Genomic DNA, 17,054 nt, shown 5'->3' with positions numbered 1-17,054 from the left:
CAAACACTTCTCAGTACATCATCTTAAGATCATCATCCCTTTTGACATGCTGTTAAACAGAAGATGAATTCATCAAGGGCTTAGACCTGTAAAAAAAAAAAAAAAAAAAAAGGACTTTGACCCCAGCACTACAACTTGTAACTGCAGAGTATGAGGAAAATATGTATATAAAATTGCCTCGGGATCGAAAGATTTGATTTACATTAAAAACAAAAATCTAAGATCTCATTTGCATTTAAAGCCAATAGACAACACACAATGTTACACTACACTCCTCAGGAACTGAAAAAAGGGGCATTGATGCAATATAAAGGAAATACTCTTTATTTTCTTTTTCATTATTTTTGGCATGTTTATCTGATTGCTTTAAGTGAAGAAAAAAAACAACAGGATGAGAGAACAGTCTAGATGAAATGAAAACACATAACAGGGCTTGGAAGAGACTGAAACAAATCCTGATTGTTTTAAACTTGTTTCATGATTAATTAAAGAAGGGCTGAACGTTAGAAGCGTGTAGCAGTTGGCCACCAGCAGTAGAGGACCATTCTTAATTCATGTAAACTAATGATTCACACACAATGTGGTCACCAAGACTGGGCGATAATAGAAAAGGAAAAAACATTAGAAAACTCACAGTCTGTTACTTCTACGACAGGGTCAAAACATAAACAATGGCATAAACATGCTTGGTTACAGTACAGGCTGATGTGAATATGTGCAGAGAGTTTTCTCAGCACAAAGTTAGCAGCAGTGGAGTATTACATGAACACCAGAGTCTTTAAACATTATTGGCCAGATGCGGCCAGATGCAGCCACCATGGCATCTGCTGTATTCAGGAAAACATGGATCCCATAAGGTATACGGACCTTATGATAAGGACATGCAACAATGTGGAATGTGGTTCCACAAATATGAGTGACTATGAACCAACGTCCAGACTGAACCTTTCCACCAGCTATACGCATGATCCTTCTACCACATGTGTTAACTAATAGAGGGCCCAGACTGGATTAATTCCTGCAGGCACTTTGGTCTTAAAGTCAAATATTTAGAAACAGTCAAAGTTCAAATGATCAATATTGTACTATAAAACCTTCTTACCACATCCATAAAGCTTTTATCTGTTTATGGCGGATTGTTTTTTTTTTTTTTTTTTTTTTTTAAAAGTCGCATTAAAATACAGTATTGCAGGCACAATTTTAAAATTGCAGTTGTCGCCAGCGATACACAGCCTACTGTCATAATTTTGTGAATCTGCAGAGAAACCTGTTCTAGTATAGTATGAAGTGATACCAGAAGTAGCGTCTTTATTCCTAAAATCATAGTGAAGGGTAGGTGCTGTGTCTAATGTGTGTCAGAAAAAGAAAAAAGATCATTAACTATTTAACTATAACAGTGGGATTGTCAGAGTCCTCTACTTTTACTGTCTTCTATTTCAAAGAGAAATATTTGTCAGAAAAACAATAACTAATCAAACAAACAAACAAAAGAAGAATTACAAGTAAAAAACAGTTTGTGGCAAACAATGACTGACGTTAGAAAAAACAATGTTAATTAATTTTGATTTTCAAATATACCTGAGAGCAGCAGATCTTAGTTATGGCTTCATTTTCAACATTCATATCTTTAACAAAATATTCAATGTTGAACTAGTACTACGCCATGTTAAGTAATTATTTTTATATTTAATTTTTTGGCCTGAAAGAATTCAAGGATCAGAGAATTGCTCTTCATGGTTTTCCCTTTTTGAGACGTTTTGTATCCATTTCATCCAGAATACCTCATGATCCACAGAAAATACATTCAATACCAAGACCTCCAATCTGTCTTTTTCCTATAAAGCTCAGTTTATCAAAAGGCTCAAGACCTTTTTTTAGACATGTTTATCCCACATATTTTGGAGTGATTATAACCTGTACATATTTTTAATTACAGCCCAACAATTAAGTTAATACCTGATTAAGAAGGGCAACAGCCATCACAGTCTCCAAATCAACTTCAATTTGGAAATTTGCTTCTGAAACAGCATACACCTTCAGAACAGTTAAAGGTCATATTGATGGTTTGAATTTAATTCCTACTAATTGTTATCACATTTAATTATCCCACATTTCCTATTGCTCATTGCTTGCATGGTTGCCACAAAAAAAGCTGTAATGACTCCGTGTCAGAACAAGCACCGACACGATCACTCTCGCCACTGAGTGTCAGTAATACACCATCAACAGGAGGAAGAACAGCAGCGCACAGCAGACCTCTGGTAACAAGCACAGTGCGGCTGTGAGAGTATCTGCTGACATATATTACTGTTGATAATGTTCCACTTATGAGGACAGTGGTGTCCATTTGTTGGCTGCAACCCACATTCACATTCTGGTGAGACCCTATTTTAACATTTTATATTATTTTATTAACTTTGTGGTTTAAGTGTCAAAAATAGTGTTTTACCCTTAAAATTTTCTTATAAAACCATTTCATTACAAAGCATTTTTTTGAGGCACAGATAATATTAACATAAATTAATTTGATCATTATTTTAAAACAAAAACTGTCAGCATGTTAAACCATTTTTACAGCATGAGGGAGCCACAGAACCTCCTACACCGCTGTGACTTTTTCAAGTAGCAAGTTGGAGCCTGTTGATGTGGAGCTATTATTTAATGTCGGTGGTCTTTGAGCTCAATCATTCATCCTTCCTCTGCTTTCCTCTGCTCAGCCACTGAGGGGGTGCAGGTCTACTCTGACCTTCTCCCCGGTGCTCATCATGCCAATTGTGGGGTAGAAGCCTCCTACTGGTAAGAACACTTCCCTTCGACCCACTACCTTTCCATTTCGAGTGAAGAACACCTGCTCAAACACAAGAGGTCAGCAAAGAGATTATATGCATGTGTGCAATGAAGGTTTAAGAGTTTCCATTCAGAAATTTTACACTGTAACTCACCGTCACCTTCGTCCCCTCCATATCTTCTCCCTCATCCTCCTCATCTTCATTGCTTGCATACAAGTCGTTCTGAACCTCGCTGGGCTTGGGTAACACATCAAAGTCCCAGTCATCTGCGTCATCTGAGAAAACCCAGGAGGAGATAGACAGACAGACAATAAGAGGATGTTCATGATAAGGCGCTGTGCATCCTGCAATTCTGAGAACACGATGTTCACCTCCACCATCAAGGTTGTAGTCACGTGGAAACATGATCCCACAGCCCATAATGTCTCCTTCAAAGCAGCGTGGTCCGAATGCATCCCCAACCCCACTGCCCTGGAACAACTTCCCATCGTCTACACAGAACGACAAAGAAGCGGATTAGTGCTTTTTCTGTATCACAAAACATGAGAGCAGGTGATAAAAGGTATGATAGTATCTGTAATACCACTTCAATACTTTTAATACAATTTGTTTGTTTGGTTGAACAGAGTAATCTATCCATCCATTTATTTATTTTCTAAACCACAGACAGACAATCTCCTCCAATAGGAAAATTACAGTTTCCAGTTCACCTGAGCTGCATGTTTGGACAGTGGGAGGAAACCAGAGCAAACAGACAGTTTAAACATGTATCAAATAATAAGTTGGAACTATAATATTGATGTGTTTATTGGGTACTATTTCTAGTTATGCACTGTTCTGGCTGTTTCTAGCTGATGGAAGCAAAAGAAAATTAAATATGTCCTATAAAATATTTCATTATTACTTACATGACTATCCAGAATAATAATGAAAATGACTATCCTATTTCTACCATTAACAGAAATATGAATGACAATTTGTTGTCACTCCCATTTAGGGCTGCAACTACCAATTATTTTAATGATAAGATGAATTAGTCTATTTATAATTTAGTTTATGAAATGTTAAAAAATAGTGACATATTTTCTCAAAAGGCCACTGTGATGTTTCCAATTTTCTGGCTTTGTCTGACTAACAATCTAAAATGTTAAGATAATCAGTTCACAGTCATATCAGAAAAGGAAAAACATCAAATATTTTGCTTAAAAAATACCAAAACAATTAATCAGTTATCAAAATATTTGCCAGTCAATTCCCTGATTGTTGCAGCTTCACTTCAGATGTCATCATTTAAGACACAACAGTTATAGAAACAAGTCAGTGACAAATGTCATGCACGAGATCCACCAACAATCACCTGCATGATAAGCTATGGACCCTCTGCTCCAACCTGGATGTCTGTTTTTAGGATAATCCTGTGAAACAAGAGAGAGAGTTACATCAATTACTCATTAGCACATCAGTTAGTCTAAACTATGTCTCCATATCATTTGATTTCATTAATGGGACTTATTTTTCAAGTTGAGCATTTTATTGCAATGTTTATCTAAGCATTTTATGCAGTTGGGGTTGTCAGAATTTAAAAAATCACTTCAAACAACTTTTCTTTTCCTTTCATTTATTGTTTTCTTAAATTGGCAGAGTAGCAAAATGTTGCTTAATAACTGTTAGTAATGCTGTTTGACATCATGAGTGACAGGCTGAGAAACTTAAAGCCAACATCATGACTTCAAATCCAAATATAATCTGATGGATCTTGAACATCAAAACTGTATTGCAACATAATGAAACCAGGGAGTGATATTGGGTGTCAAAATGGATCAAATAATGACTTTCCAGTAACGTGTTTAATCTAATTCTAAGAGAGGTTGTGTCTATGTAAGCAGATGACTGATGGGACAGTAGAGTGGTCTGATGGTACGCCAACAAGTAGTGAAGTTTACACCGGAGGGAAAAAGCATGAGAAGATTAGAGTGAGGAATTAAGGTTAAAGGAGATAAGTTGTTTGTAATGACTGGTGTGTAGTAGGACCTGACTGATACTGGATTCCTGTTGCCGATGCAGATAACAATATTAAGTTGTACATAATTTCAACTATCAATAGATTGGCCAATACAGAATATATACATAACCACATCTTTTGCAATGATCCATCAAATGTGGTTATCAAACACTTACAGTTTAACATGCCAGTTTAAATGATAGTAACAGTAAACTTCACTGGGAATTTAATGATTAAATATAACTATGAATGAAATAGGACATTTTTTTAAAATGCACATATCGGTCAACATAAACACAGATTCTGATATATTTGTAATGGGCTAATATTGGCTGACTGATCTATAGGTCGGGCTCCAGTGCGTAGACAGCAAAAGACGATATGAGGAAACAAAACAGACAAAGAATGCACCGTCATCCAATGTAAGCAACAATTAATCAACTACAAACTGTTAAGCATGTGTTACCCAGAAAGAGAGAGAGAACGAGAGAGAGAGAGACACCTTTGTTTTGATATTTGCAGTGAGAGGTAATGGTTCCCATCAGGAGACTGATGTGTCTTGCAGGAGATGACGGGGGTTGGAACTAAACCTCAGGAATGACCTTTTGATGGATTTATAATTCTCCACTAAAACCGCAGACACATAAGAGAAAAACAATTCCTGGAAAACAATCAGCAAATCATAGAGCTCTATTCTCCATGCCGTCTGACCCGAGGGCACGACATGCCCACACACAGGAACGGCAGAGAAGTCGGGGAGAGCCTCACGTCAGTGATGAACACAGCAATGATCCACCATCTCCCAAGCTGTGAGTACTATCACAGCTGGCAAAACAGGCGTATGATCAGGAGGACTGACGCTCAATCAATGAACAGCTGATAACTGAGAGCTACGAGAGCCTCGATATCTGAGCCGCGCGTCATATCTGTTATTCAAATGATAACGACTTCATCCAACAGTTATTCATTTATATTAAACAGGATGTGCGCACTGTTCATGATGGTTTCATTCGAGGCCAAAAGCAACTGATTGCATCTCTGATGTGTAAACATTCAACAAGTCTTCTCTCAGAACCGACGTATTTCCAAAATATAAATCATCAGTTCTTGTCATCATTTGTGATTAAATACCGCGGAATTGAACCAAATTAATTAGGATATTAACCTCAAATTGCTTAGCCCGAGGAACTACTTGCATACTTTTGATTCTTCTTTGTTTTCTTCGTCTTCTTCTTCTTGTGTATGGTAACCAGGTGTATGAAAAGAGAAAGTATAAAAAAGAAGAAATGGAAAGAAACTGAGACACATAGTACAATCAGATGTTCTGATCTTATCTCCTGATTTACTGTCCCCTTATATGACAGCAGTATTAAATTTAACATGGTAGATTAACATGGAAATGGAATGACCTGCTTTCTACGGAAAACCAGATGTGGGGGTAAAATGAGACAATATTTATTCTGTTGTTAGCTTTTCCTCTTTCAGTCATCCATCACTCAGACTGGAAACAGTGAGAGCAGTGGTGCGTATGAGAAAGAGGGATGACGAGGTGCGAGGGGAAGTGGGGGGGGAGTTTTATTTACCGACAGATAACCACAGTACCGTAACAGGACGTGTCACATCACATGTAACTACAATGAGCAGGCTCTTACCCTGCGTGCCAGCCCCAGGGCGATGTAACACTTCTCTCCAGCATCTGTGATCTCCAGCTCATAGTAGTGGAAGCGTGTGTTGAGAGGCCGACGGGCCTGAGCCAAGCCCACGTCCACAATGCTCTTCCCTTTCCCCACGTACTCCAGCAGCTGAGGAAACAATACCGACATGTACAGATAATGACTATAAACAGGGCCTGGATTCATTTCCCCAAACATTTGCAAGTATGAGAACACAATGTGACACTGATAAGAAAACACCCTTTTAACTTAGTGTTAGACTGAAGCATGTGGAATCTGAGGTTAATTTTGCATTTTTTTTTCTGGTTTACTATCTTTTATAAATTATTAAATGCTAAATGTCACTTTAAAGCGTGAAACCAACAAAACATAAAGGGTTAATTCTGCCACTCAGTGTGCACTTATATTTAACATAACATTTTTTTTTTTTTTTAAGTATTTTTTTCCTGGAAAAATAAAGTAGGATTTGGTTTCGTCATCCATCTTACTGTTTGTATACTGACAGCAATGCTAGGGCAACAGGGACAACATAACTGTTTACTACAACACCAAAGCTAAATCCCGTTCTACAGAAGAGATTCCCAAACATCATCAGAGCTACAGATGAACACACTGGACCTTAATGTGAACATTTGAAGATCATGAAAGTCCAGGCTGCTCTGCCTGGTTTGCTCATTGTTCATTTTCTTTTGATAATAAGGTTGCAATAGTCTGAGTTTTTACAAACAAGCCAATACTATTGAAAATACAACCACTGTCCTTTCAACAACAACATCATCATGATGCTGGCCGGGTTATTTTTATATTACACATGCGAACAAGTGCATACATGTACACTTTCTTTTAATAAATTAAATATTGAGTCTATTGAGTATTTATACACTGATTCATTTTCTCCTCCTCTCCCATTTCTGTTAGTATCGGTACGTAAGCACAACCTCAAGAGGTAAACAGTCACTCTGGTTTTGTTACTGTGGCTGACCTCAGCTGGATGAAAGCTGACAGTGAATCACTCACTAATCTCTAAACAGCTGGCTCTGCCAGTTTCAGTTTATTTGTAGGCAATAACGGATTTTGTGTTTCTTAATAAATATGAGTGTTAAACACACTTCCACGTCCCATAAATACCTGACCTCACATGACACAACTGTCTGCAAAATTAAACACAAACAACAATTGAAGTTATTGTTTGGACACATTTTTTACCATAATTATGGCTATAAATATACTACAGACGAGGCTCAATTAGATAAATACACCCAGAAACCAAGTTGCCTGATAATTGGGAATCACAAACTTGCATTACAACATTGTAATCCATACATTTTAACAACACACTAAAACTTCAATATCAAAAGAAACTTAATTTAAGCCCTTTATACTTCAAAAGCCTCCTGAGCCCATAATAAAAAAACACTTCTTGTGTGTAGTATCAAGATGTGCACATGTGTAATTGATGAGTAGCGAGGGGTCCAGACTGTGGTTTGGGGGCCCTGTATTCATACAGGACAGAGCTACATCTGTAAAAAGGGTTATTAAATGTGCGGGTGGCATGCAGGTTCCTGCCTGAGGGCTATTGAGCTGTGATCCCCTCCCATCTTCTTTCAGTTCAGGTTTTGTCTGTATCAACGCCTGAGTCAGAAACAAACACTGCAGCCGGCCGTCTCAGGGAGGGGAGGACACCGAAAAAGATTTAATACTGATGTAAATTAACCATTTTCAAAGGAGGAATCCTGGAATTAATGGACAGAAAATGAATGAAGTATATGAGTGATGGAGTAGCAAACAAGTGTGTAAGTGGTGTATGACTCTTAGTCAACAAAAAATAAAGCTTTTTTAAAAAGTATTCCAGACCAGTAAACTGATGTGTGTGTGGTTTCTCCCTCTTCAACCTCCCACTGAATCAACAGATTATTACACAGCATGAACCTTAATCAATCTGTTATGTTATATTTAATGTCTCTGACCTGCTGAACTGCTCACAGGGAATGTGAAAGTCAATTTCTTTAATGTTATGTTTTTGTCTCTCTTTGTTTCCGGACTTACCGTGCCAGTCACCTTAACATCGTGGAGGCGGGCCCAGTCTTCTTCATGGCTATCCACAATCATCTGTCCATCATCCTCCTCCATTCCCCATTCAGCGTGCAGGTCCAGCAGCACTTCCTCCCCCAAAGAGTGCATTCCCAGAGCAGGGTAGAGAGCATCAGGAGACGCTGGGATTTCCACACAGCCGACCTGTGAACACATTCAAATAAGTAGCTGTAAAATATAAACTGAACAAAAACTAGAAAACTCGCAGGTTGAATAAATGATATAATGGTAAGGGAGCACTTACTTCTTTACCATTCTTGGTGAAGAACACTGTTAACTGTCCATCATCAGAGTCCAGGGATATCCCACATCCAATCCTGTCACCTCTGCAGCATTTTGGACCGAACTGCTGTCCTACAGTGTTGCCATTATACAGCCTACAGAGATACAAGCAGGAGAGGTTCAACAGGTGAACCTGAATACTTTTTGGATCTCTCCCGATGTCGACACAGCAGGTGATACTTATCACTTACCTGGTGTTTGGACAGCAAATAGTATTGGATTATCACCTGAAATTGTGTTTGTTGTTTTTTTAAAAACAGTGTATAACATGAATAATAATCATTGATAAATTCCCTGATAAGAAGAGCTGTAACATTACTCAGTGTTTGGTAAACATTAGTTCTATGACTCCTTGTTTACTCATAGTTTCCCTGTGATGGAGCTAGCAATGCTAGTGACTTTTTAAGTGTTACAGCAGTTTTTAAGAATCACATAATTTTACAGTATATCCATATCAACACCAGGACACTACACAACTTCACATAGTAGAAAACCAAACTCGTACAATAAACACTGGTGTTAAAGAAGATGTGCATTTAATCACCACATTTTTTCTGCAGCTACTGTGTAGCTACGCTAACCTTCTTCCACTTCCTAAAACATCAGTATTGTACTCTCACACTTACTGACATAACTCTTGCTTAAATTAGTAACAGTTTCTGGGAATTGAACATTAAATATAGAAGTGTGTTCAACTGGGACCTTCCCAAATTTATCTTGAGTGAACTTTTTATAAACAGACAAAACTGCTGTGCTCTCAGTTCCTCAGTCTGTAACATGAATAAAGAAGTTCTTATGTACACGAGCAAAAGTGTTTTGTGAGTTTGTGTATCAGAAGTGTTTATTCTGCTGCATCTCGATGTTAAGTGTCATGTAAAAACATGTTCAGTTTGAAGAAAATGATCATTGTCACGTACTTGCCATCATCAGCATGAAAGGCCACAGACTGCGGGAGCCAGCCCGGCTGATGGTCCAACTTGTACAACTGAGGCACCAAACCGACAGCAATCATCCCCCTCACTCCTGTATCAATGATGGTCACCTGCAAGGACCAAAGGCCAGATTATCGTCAAGAAACAGAATATGAAATTTATTTTTGTCTTTTTATAGATTCTTTGGTATGTACTATTATAGCAATCTCCCTAAATGAAAGGGTCTTCTTACATTCTTTAAGCAACATAATATTTCACAGACTTGAGCATCAAACAGCCAGTAGCTTTAGATATTTTAGATATCAATTTCCTCTACACAGCATGTTTTATACTTCAGATCTTTAGACACCAACCTAGACCTGAAAAGATTCAATTTAAATAGTTAGACAAATCATGAACTTCTCATTGCATATTGTGTGTGGGAGGCTGTTATATTGTGAGACAATGTAAGCGAACACATTTTGTTGAGACAGAAGAAGAGAAGTATGAGAGGCTTACGGTGTGGGAGAGATAAATGTCGTTTTATCTGAATTTATCGTACTTTCTTGTGGTGTATGTTGTAAGACCAGGCTAGTTCAGCCACTAGGATACATTAAAAAATATACTGTATTGTATGTTTTGTTGACTCATAAACAGCTTCTGAGGCAGAAAAGTAATCTTGTTTACACGGCTGCAACTACTTTATATTTCAATTGAAAAGAAGAGTCAGCTTCAGAGACAGCTAAGCTAGCAGCCATGTGAAACTTTAAGCACAGCAGTTATTTGAGCTAAATGTTAATGTATGCTTGCTTACATGGAGTAAGTATGTTTACCATGTTAACTATTCTAGTTTAGCATATTAGCATGCTAATATCTGCTAATTAGCACTAAACAAAGAGTACAGCTGAGGCTGGTAGGAATGTTGTTAGTTTTGCAAGTATTTCATTATAAACCAAAGTATTGGATGAATTAAAATGGTGTCATTAGATACATCCTCTGCAGACCACAAAACTCTTTGCAAAATTTCATATCAATCCATCCAATAGTTTTCAGATATTTCAGTCTGAACCAATGCAACGGATCAGCCAGCAAAGTGCCATGCTGCTAGCAAGGCTAAAACCACTGAGACGCAGTCATTTTATGGCAAGAAAATCATTCAAGGTGACAAAAGTTTCAATATGCCCTCTCGACCGCTGCAAGTTTATGTGGCTGAAACGCTCACTGTTTCCACTCTCTTAGACTCCACACAAGATTTAAACATTTTGCTTTTGGGTTGGCACTGTTTTTCTTTTCACCCCAACCTTAAACTACATAGTATCTCTTTGCACAACACCACATGATGGTGAAACCCCTGAAGTAAAGAGCACCATTGTTATCATAACTGATTCGTGACCATATGACATCATCCCTTGGGAGCCTGACATGGAGTCTGAGCCCTGCTGGCAAACTCAGGACAAGGAGAGGAGGAAACTTTAAGTTCCTTCCCATGACCTCAACTCTGATCTCCTGAGGCTGAGAAGGAGTATGTCTCTTCTGTCTGTGTCAGAGACAAGTCCCCAAAATCTAACGTCACATCTATGATCAGAATCCACTTAATTATCATTGATTAGCCCATATCCCCATTTGCGCAAATGTCTTCCTCCCTCCTCCTACGTGACTCCCACAAAATGAGTCACAAGGATGAAGCACACGGAAGTATAAAGCTTAAGAGGGTTAGTTACTGTATCACTATACGTCAGACCGGGGCAGGATGTGTGTGTTAGGCAAGTTTAAACATGGTTTACTCTGAGGAACAGTCACTGTCCTGGGATGTTTACAACATCTAGATTACCAAGGACGATGAAAGAAACAAAGCAACACAGGATTTGTAATAAGCTGTGACTTGTTTGGCTCTGTGAAACCAATCAGTCAGGGTTGAGTTAAGAAAGTCCCTGCATTAGAAAAAGTCTGTAAACCCATCAAGGGAAAAGTACCACTGAAACTGAAGAAGCAGCTGCAATTGCAGCATTTTTCATTTTTGTAACACTATATATAAACCATCCTGACCGATCAGAGTCCACTGGTGTCAACAGCAGAGTTTGGTATATTTTAGCCCTTAGCAGCAACTAAGAATTGTTGCTGGCCTGCATAATTATCACATTATATAACAGTTTGTGTATGAAGTGAACCACTATTTATAGCAAGAATGTTCTGCAGATAAACTGGAAGAAATGTGTGTGGTTCCAGTTTAAAGAGGCTATTTACTCTGATGCAAAAATACAGTATATTGGTGTCTTTTCACTTTCAACAGGCTTTACAATTAAAAAAACGATGTGATCAAAATACATACAGATGCATTTTCTTAACCCTAACAGAACCTGGGAAGCTGATTGAACAGTCTAACCACCAAAGCTATGCAAGGTGTACCAATTTGTTCGGAAAACCTGCTCAGCGTACAGAGGTGAATCTATTTAAATCTCAAACATGATAGCTGCTATTTTTACGGCTGAGATTTGACTTATTGCTAACACTGCTTCTGACTTTGCTGTAAATTATTTTGGCATGATTTGAAGAATCAAACTCATAAAGATCTTTGTTCCTCAAATCAGTTCTGTTCCCAGAAGGTGTCATGATATCTTTTTTATTATGAATCAAGAAGAAGGTCAATGCAGGCAGTCAGACGCGATGGCCTGCCAAGTCTGCTCTCATCAACAAAGGAGCCCTGTATCATGTTGTAAAGTTAACACTACATACACACCTTGGTAACGTATTGTTTTAACATTAGTACAAGAAATGAATGTACTTTATAAGTTAACTTTACTCATGGGAAATGACATATGATATGTGCCAAAGGACACCTTAACACCGTGACTTTGGAACACAGTTTCAAATACATAATGTTTTTTTGGTAAAACCATTATGTAACATTAAACATTACGTCTAAAATACATCTGGGCTCTCTAGTAGTTCAAAATTGTTGTTATCTCCAGCTCTTAGCAAGTCCTCCATTTCTGTTGTGAACTGCATTGTGGGACAATGAGTGTCCATCGATACCACACAAAGTAAGTGATTTGTATGCATATTAATATCCTTAATAATATTACATGTTGTCAAACTTCTTATGTGAACACATTACAAAGTCAAACTACTGTTAAAAATAAGTATATCGTTTGGAAATGGGGACAGGTTTTCATATTATATTATATTATATATTTGTCAGAAAGAGCTACACCGTAAACACATCTGAGTACACACACATATTTACACACAGCATGTATGTAAAGCTTAACCTCTCTTGATGAATTCCCAGGACTTTTTAAATTTGTCTTCATTTGGTCTGAAGCGGACTATGTTAAAACAATTCTGAACAACTGGGTTGTTTTATCACACAAAAATCACATTTACCAATTAAAGCTTATATTCAATAAGAGATCATAATAAAGATAATTGAGAGCCATTGAAACTGCACTGAACTGTCAAAAAAACTCCTGTTTACACAGACATAGTTAGATTAAACTTGTTTGACTGTGCGGGGCTGCACCTAACAATTATTTTCACTTTCAATTACTCTGATGATAATTTTCTTGATTTATTGATTAATCGTTTGGTGAATAAAACATCAAGAATCTGCATGTGAATGCCAGTGGAAACATTCAGAGCTTAAGGTCACATTTTCAAGTGTCTTGTTTTGTCTGAGTTAGCCCATAACCCCAAAATATTTTATCTACTGTACTGTAAGTTCAAGGAAAAGCAGCAAATTTCCAGTCAGGTTTTTGGCATTTTTGCTTGAAATATGCAATTAATTGATTATCAAGATAGCTGCCCATTAATTTTCTGTTAATCGATGAATAGATATATATATAATAGATAATCATAGCAGCTGTAGGCTTGTGTTGATAATGCTCAGATATGCACAAGAGAATATTACAATGGCAGTTAATGAACCATGAGGGAATAAATCAAGCTGCTTAGTCCTAATTTCAACAGGGACAGATAAGTAGGCTGAGTTCAGAGAAAAAGGAGAAATGTTCATGTCAAATCAGGACAGTAAATTACTTGTGTAGCTGTAACCTTTTGACTAAGTGGGTTTTTTTTTTTTTTTTTTAATATTGCTGTCCTGTCTGAAATGAACAGTCATGAATTGGGAGGAAATCATCAACTCTTACTTCAAAATAGCGATTTCTTTTTGACAATGGCCTGGCTGCAACAAAACAGCCAACTTCATCTGAATTGCCGTGATACCTAAAAAAAAAAAAGAAAAAAAAAAAGACATATTACTGAGGACTCGATATAACACACATTCTGGGAAATATAATGAAGCCAAAAGCAAGTGAGATAATGATTCAGCAAAGTTACAGCCCCAGCATCAAACCATGAATAAAACATATGACTTAACATTACATATGACTTAAACATTATGGCACTGCTCATCACTGATACCTGAGTATGTCTCCATCCCTCAGCATCCTTTTCAGCCGCTCCCGGTATCTCACTGCTCGCACTTCACGAATTTCTCGTATTCGCCTTCTCCAGTTCAGAAAGCGATAATGAAGGTTGATGTCGTCCATGTTGGAAAATCATTACAATCTAGGAGCCAGGGAAAAAAATCAAACAGCTTTATTACTGATCTGGAGGATGTGATCATAAAAACTAGATTAACTGCGAACACTGAAGTCTAAAACTTGCCTCAATAATCTTTGAGAATCTGAAACAAAACAAACACTTTTAAAACATTAACATTACTTTTGAGTAAAGCACATAATTGTTATCTAGTTGCGTGTAACATGTGTTTGATGATTTTTCTTTTGATTTTTACATCCATCAAAATTTTTATCCATGCAACACCATTTAAAGCTTGGAGGAACTCGGCAATTAAACCCTGGTCATAGTGTTTTTGAAGTCTGACCTTCATTGGGGACACAGACAATGAGCAAAGCAATAATAATGAACAACAGATGAACAAGTAATACTGCGGCCATAAAAGCTGTGAGCAGAAGGAGGGAAGAAAATGCAGCAACAGAACAAGTCCTCCTTAAAACACAGCATAACATATTCGACCAAAACATGATTACCACTGTTGCCTGACAACAAGAAGGACCTGGGTTTGATCCTCAGGCCAAACCCTTCCTGTGAAGCGTTTGTGTGTTTTTCCATTCACATTTCATCCCACATTCCAGAGACAAGCAAAGGCCTGGACACTGCCAACAGGCACGAGGGTGAGTTTGCTGTTTGTGTCAGTCGTGTGATGGTCAGGTGTCTCCTTTGTGTGTCTTTCACACAATATGAACTGGGACTAACACAAGCACAAACATCTGTTGTGTAGGTGACACTCAGGCACAGCAGTGTCTTTTCTGGTCTGGTGTTTCTCTTCCTTAAATACTGCAAACCTAAATGCCAACATTACCCCTCCGATGTAAGCCAGCAACTGATGATTATTTTCATTGTGAGTCATTTAGCCTTTAAAATGTCAGAACATAGTGAAAAATGCTCATCACTCCAAATAATGTCACTAAATTACTTGTTTCCCCCGAAACACTCTAAAGCCTAAAATTATTCAGCATACTTTAAAACTGAAAATCCACATGACTGAGAATCTGGGAATAGACAATGTTTGGCAGGTTTTGCTGGTACATCAGTTTAACGATGACTCACTTATTCAAATAGTTGCCACTGTTGTTTTATCCACTGACTAATCATTAATCAACCAATCACTTTAACGTTGCACTAGGCTACATGAGTGATTTATGACTTTTGTTGCCAGTTTGTGTCGTCGGAGCCAGGATGACTCAGGTGAACGCACTTTTGTGTTTTCTTGGTCATTCACATCTCGGTACAAAAGTATCTTACTGTGTGGACTTATACTTTTACTTGTATTAGTGGAGGTTCATTTACATTCCCGAGGTGGGTGGGGGTATATTTATTTCACAAGAAGCCTGAAAATGTATCTGCTCTCCTTATAACATGAACAGTGAGAGGAAATTGTGGACTAATGACAAACACAGAGCCCAAATAAGACTGATTAAAATAGGTTACAATCAAACTAGTGATACAAGTTAGCGAGGTAAACAAAAATGTGAGCTGTCGCTTCATGTTATTGTTTGTTGAGTGTTTACTTTTGAAGTGTAGCAATTTACGAGCCTTCCGCAAACGCAGCATCAAATTTCCCAAACTACAGGCAGGACTCCGTTGGCCGGCTAGCTGCTCTCAGCGTTACAACATTATCGAGCTCCGTGACTAAAGAAAACACTGTAAACACAAATGTACGTCAGGTTATCGTCAAGCTACTCAAAGACCCCTCTACTTATGTTGATTCCTTACTGTTTAATAACTTGTAACGCGTCGTCCTGCAGGTTTTCTTCCAATTTTAAGGAGGTGAAGTCTGTCACTGTGTCCAACCTGCCTCGCCGGAAGTCCCGCCCCTTCAACCAATCACAACAGAGGATAAATAAAGTGTGACGTCTTTAATTAACCGGTGCAGTGCCGTGTGTGTGTGTGTGTGTGTGTGTGTGTGTGTGTGTGTGTGTGTGTGTGTGTGTGTGTGTGTGTGTGTGTGTGTGTGTGTGTGTGTGTGTGTGTGTGTGTGTGTGTGTGTCAGATTTGAGGACACATGATCACCAGCAGTGATAGCAGACTGGTTGTATGAGCTTGATGCTTACATTGAGACCTGCTCCACAATAGTTTAAAGTAGTTGACTACAGGTTCTGGCTCTGATTTTTCGTTTCTCCTCTCTTTCTCCTTCACTTACTATTTTATTATTTCCAATAGCTTCATAATCATGGTTCCTTTTCCAGCACTCAGGCACAACATAGATGGGCTGCTAATGTCACTACTACAACTGTGTTACACAATATTAATCTATTACATGTGTTATAGTTGCTTATTTTATATTTTAAGAGCATAAAACACACTTAAACAGATCGTTTAAACTGAGCTTTTGGTGTAATGATGAAATAATTAAGTCAAAAGTGTGACTTAATTTGGTGTTCTTTATTAATACAAATATCCAAATCCAATCAGAGGCTAATGTTGCAAATTATCCAGTAGTTATGAGTCATACACTGGTGAATGGCTCACAACTACTGAATTTATTGGATTATTGGATTTACTGGATACTTTCATTCTTACCTGACTTTGCCTACTTCCAGGGGCACATTTTGAGGACAAAAGCTGTGTCCACATAAGGGAAAAAGCTGAGTTTTGGGTCAGTGGTTAATGTTAGGGGTATGTTATGGTCAGAGTAAATCTCCAGGAAATCAATGTAAGTCTATGTAAATACCCCAAAAACTGTTATTTTTATGAAAACTTGTGAATGTTATACAGCAATTTA

General features: G+C 37.8%; 2 protein-coding genes across 2 annotated transcripts in view; one reads left to right on the top strand and one right to left on the bottom strand.

Moving 5' to 3' along the window:
- Positions 1–17,054, top strand: part of suox (sulfite oxidase) — a 161,844-nt gene that overhangs the window by 24,744 nt on the left and 120,046 nt on the right. The window lies entirely within an intron of this gene.
- Positions 317–16,143, bottom strand: LOC133977643 (SPRY domain-containing protein 3-like). Its single transcript, XM_062415872.1, has 11 exons — positions 16,046–16,143; positions 14,168–14,314; positions 13,894–13,969; positions 9,755–9,879; positions 8,800–8,932; positions 8,511–8,699; positions 6,444–6,593; positions 4,147–4,204; positions 3,161–3,280; positions 2,943–3,064; positions 317–2,848 (listed from the first exon to the last, which is right to left on the bottom strand). Exons 2-11 carry the CDS (start codon positions 14,293–14,295, stop codon positions 2,714–2,716), a joined length of 1,236 nt encoding a protein of 411 aa, XP_062271856.1. The 5' UTR covers positions 14,296–14,314; positions 16,046–16,143; the 3' UTR covers positions 317–2,713.

This window comes from Scomber scombrus, chromosome 3 (genome assembly GCF_963691925.1).
Source record: "Scomber scombrus chromosome 3, fScoSco1.1, whole genome shotgun sequence".
Classification (NCBI taxonomy): Eukaryota; Metazoa; Chordata; class Actinopteri; order Scombriformes; family Scombridae; genus Scomber; species Scomber scombrus.
The sequence above is the reverse complement of the archived record's forward strand: the minus strand, read 5'-3'. Positions and strand labels throughout refer to the sequence as shown.

Bases quoted from the DNA above. Each gene is read 5' to 3' on its own strand.
- LOC133977643 (XM_062415872.1), bottom strand. From the start codon at position 14,295: ATGGACGACATCAACCTTCATTATCGCTTTCTGAACTGGAGAAGGCGA. The intron at 3,281-4,146 runs GTGATTGTTGGT...CGTTCTGTGTAG, and splicing joins GTCCATAGCTTATCATGCAG to ACGATGGGAAGTTGTTCCAG. The intron at 2,849-2,942 runs GTGAGTTACAGT...GTGTTTGAGCAG, and splicing joins TGGAGGGGACGAAGGTGACG to GTGTTCTTCACTCGAAATGG.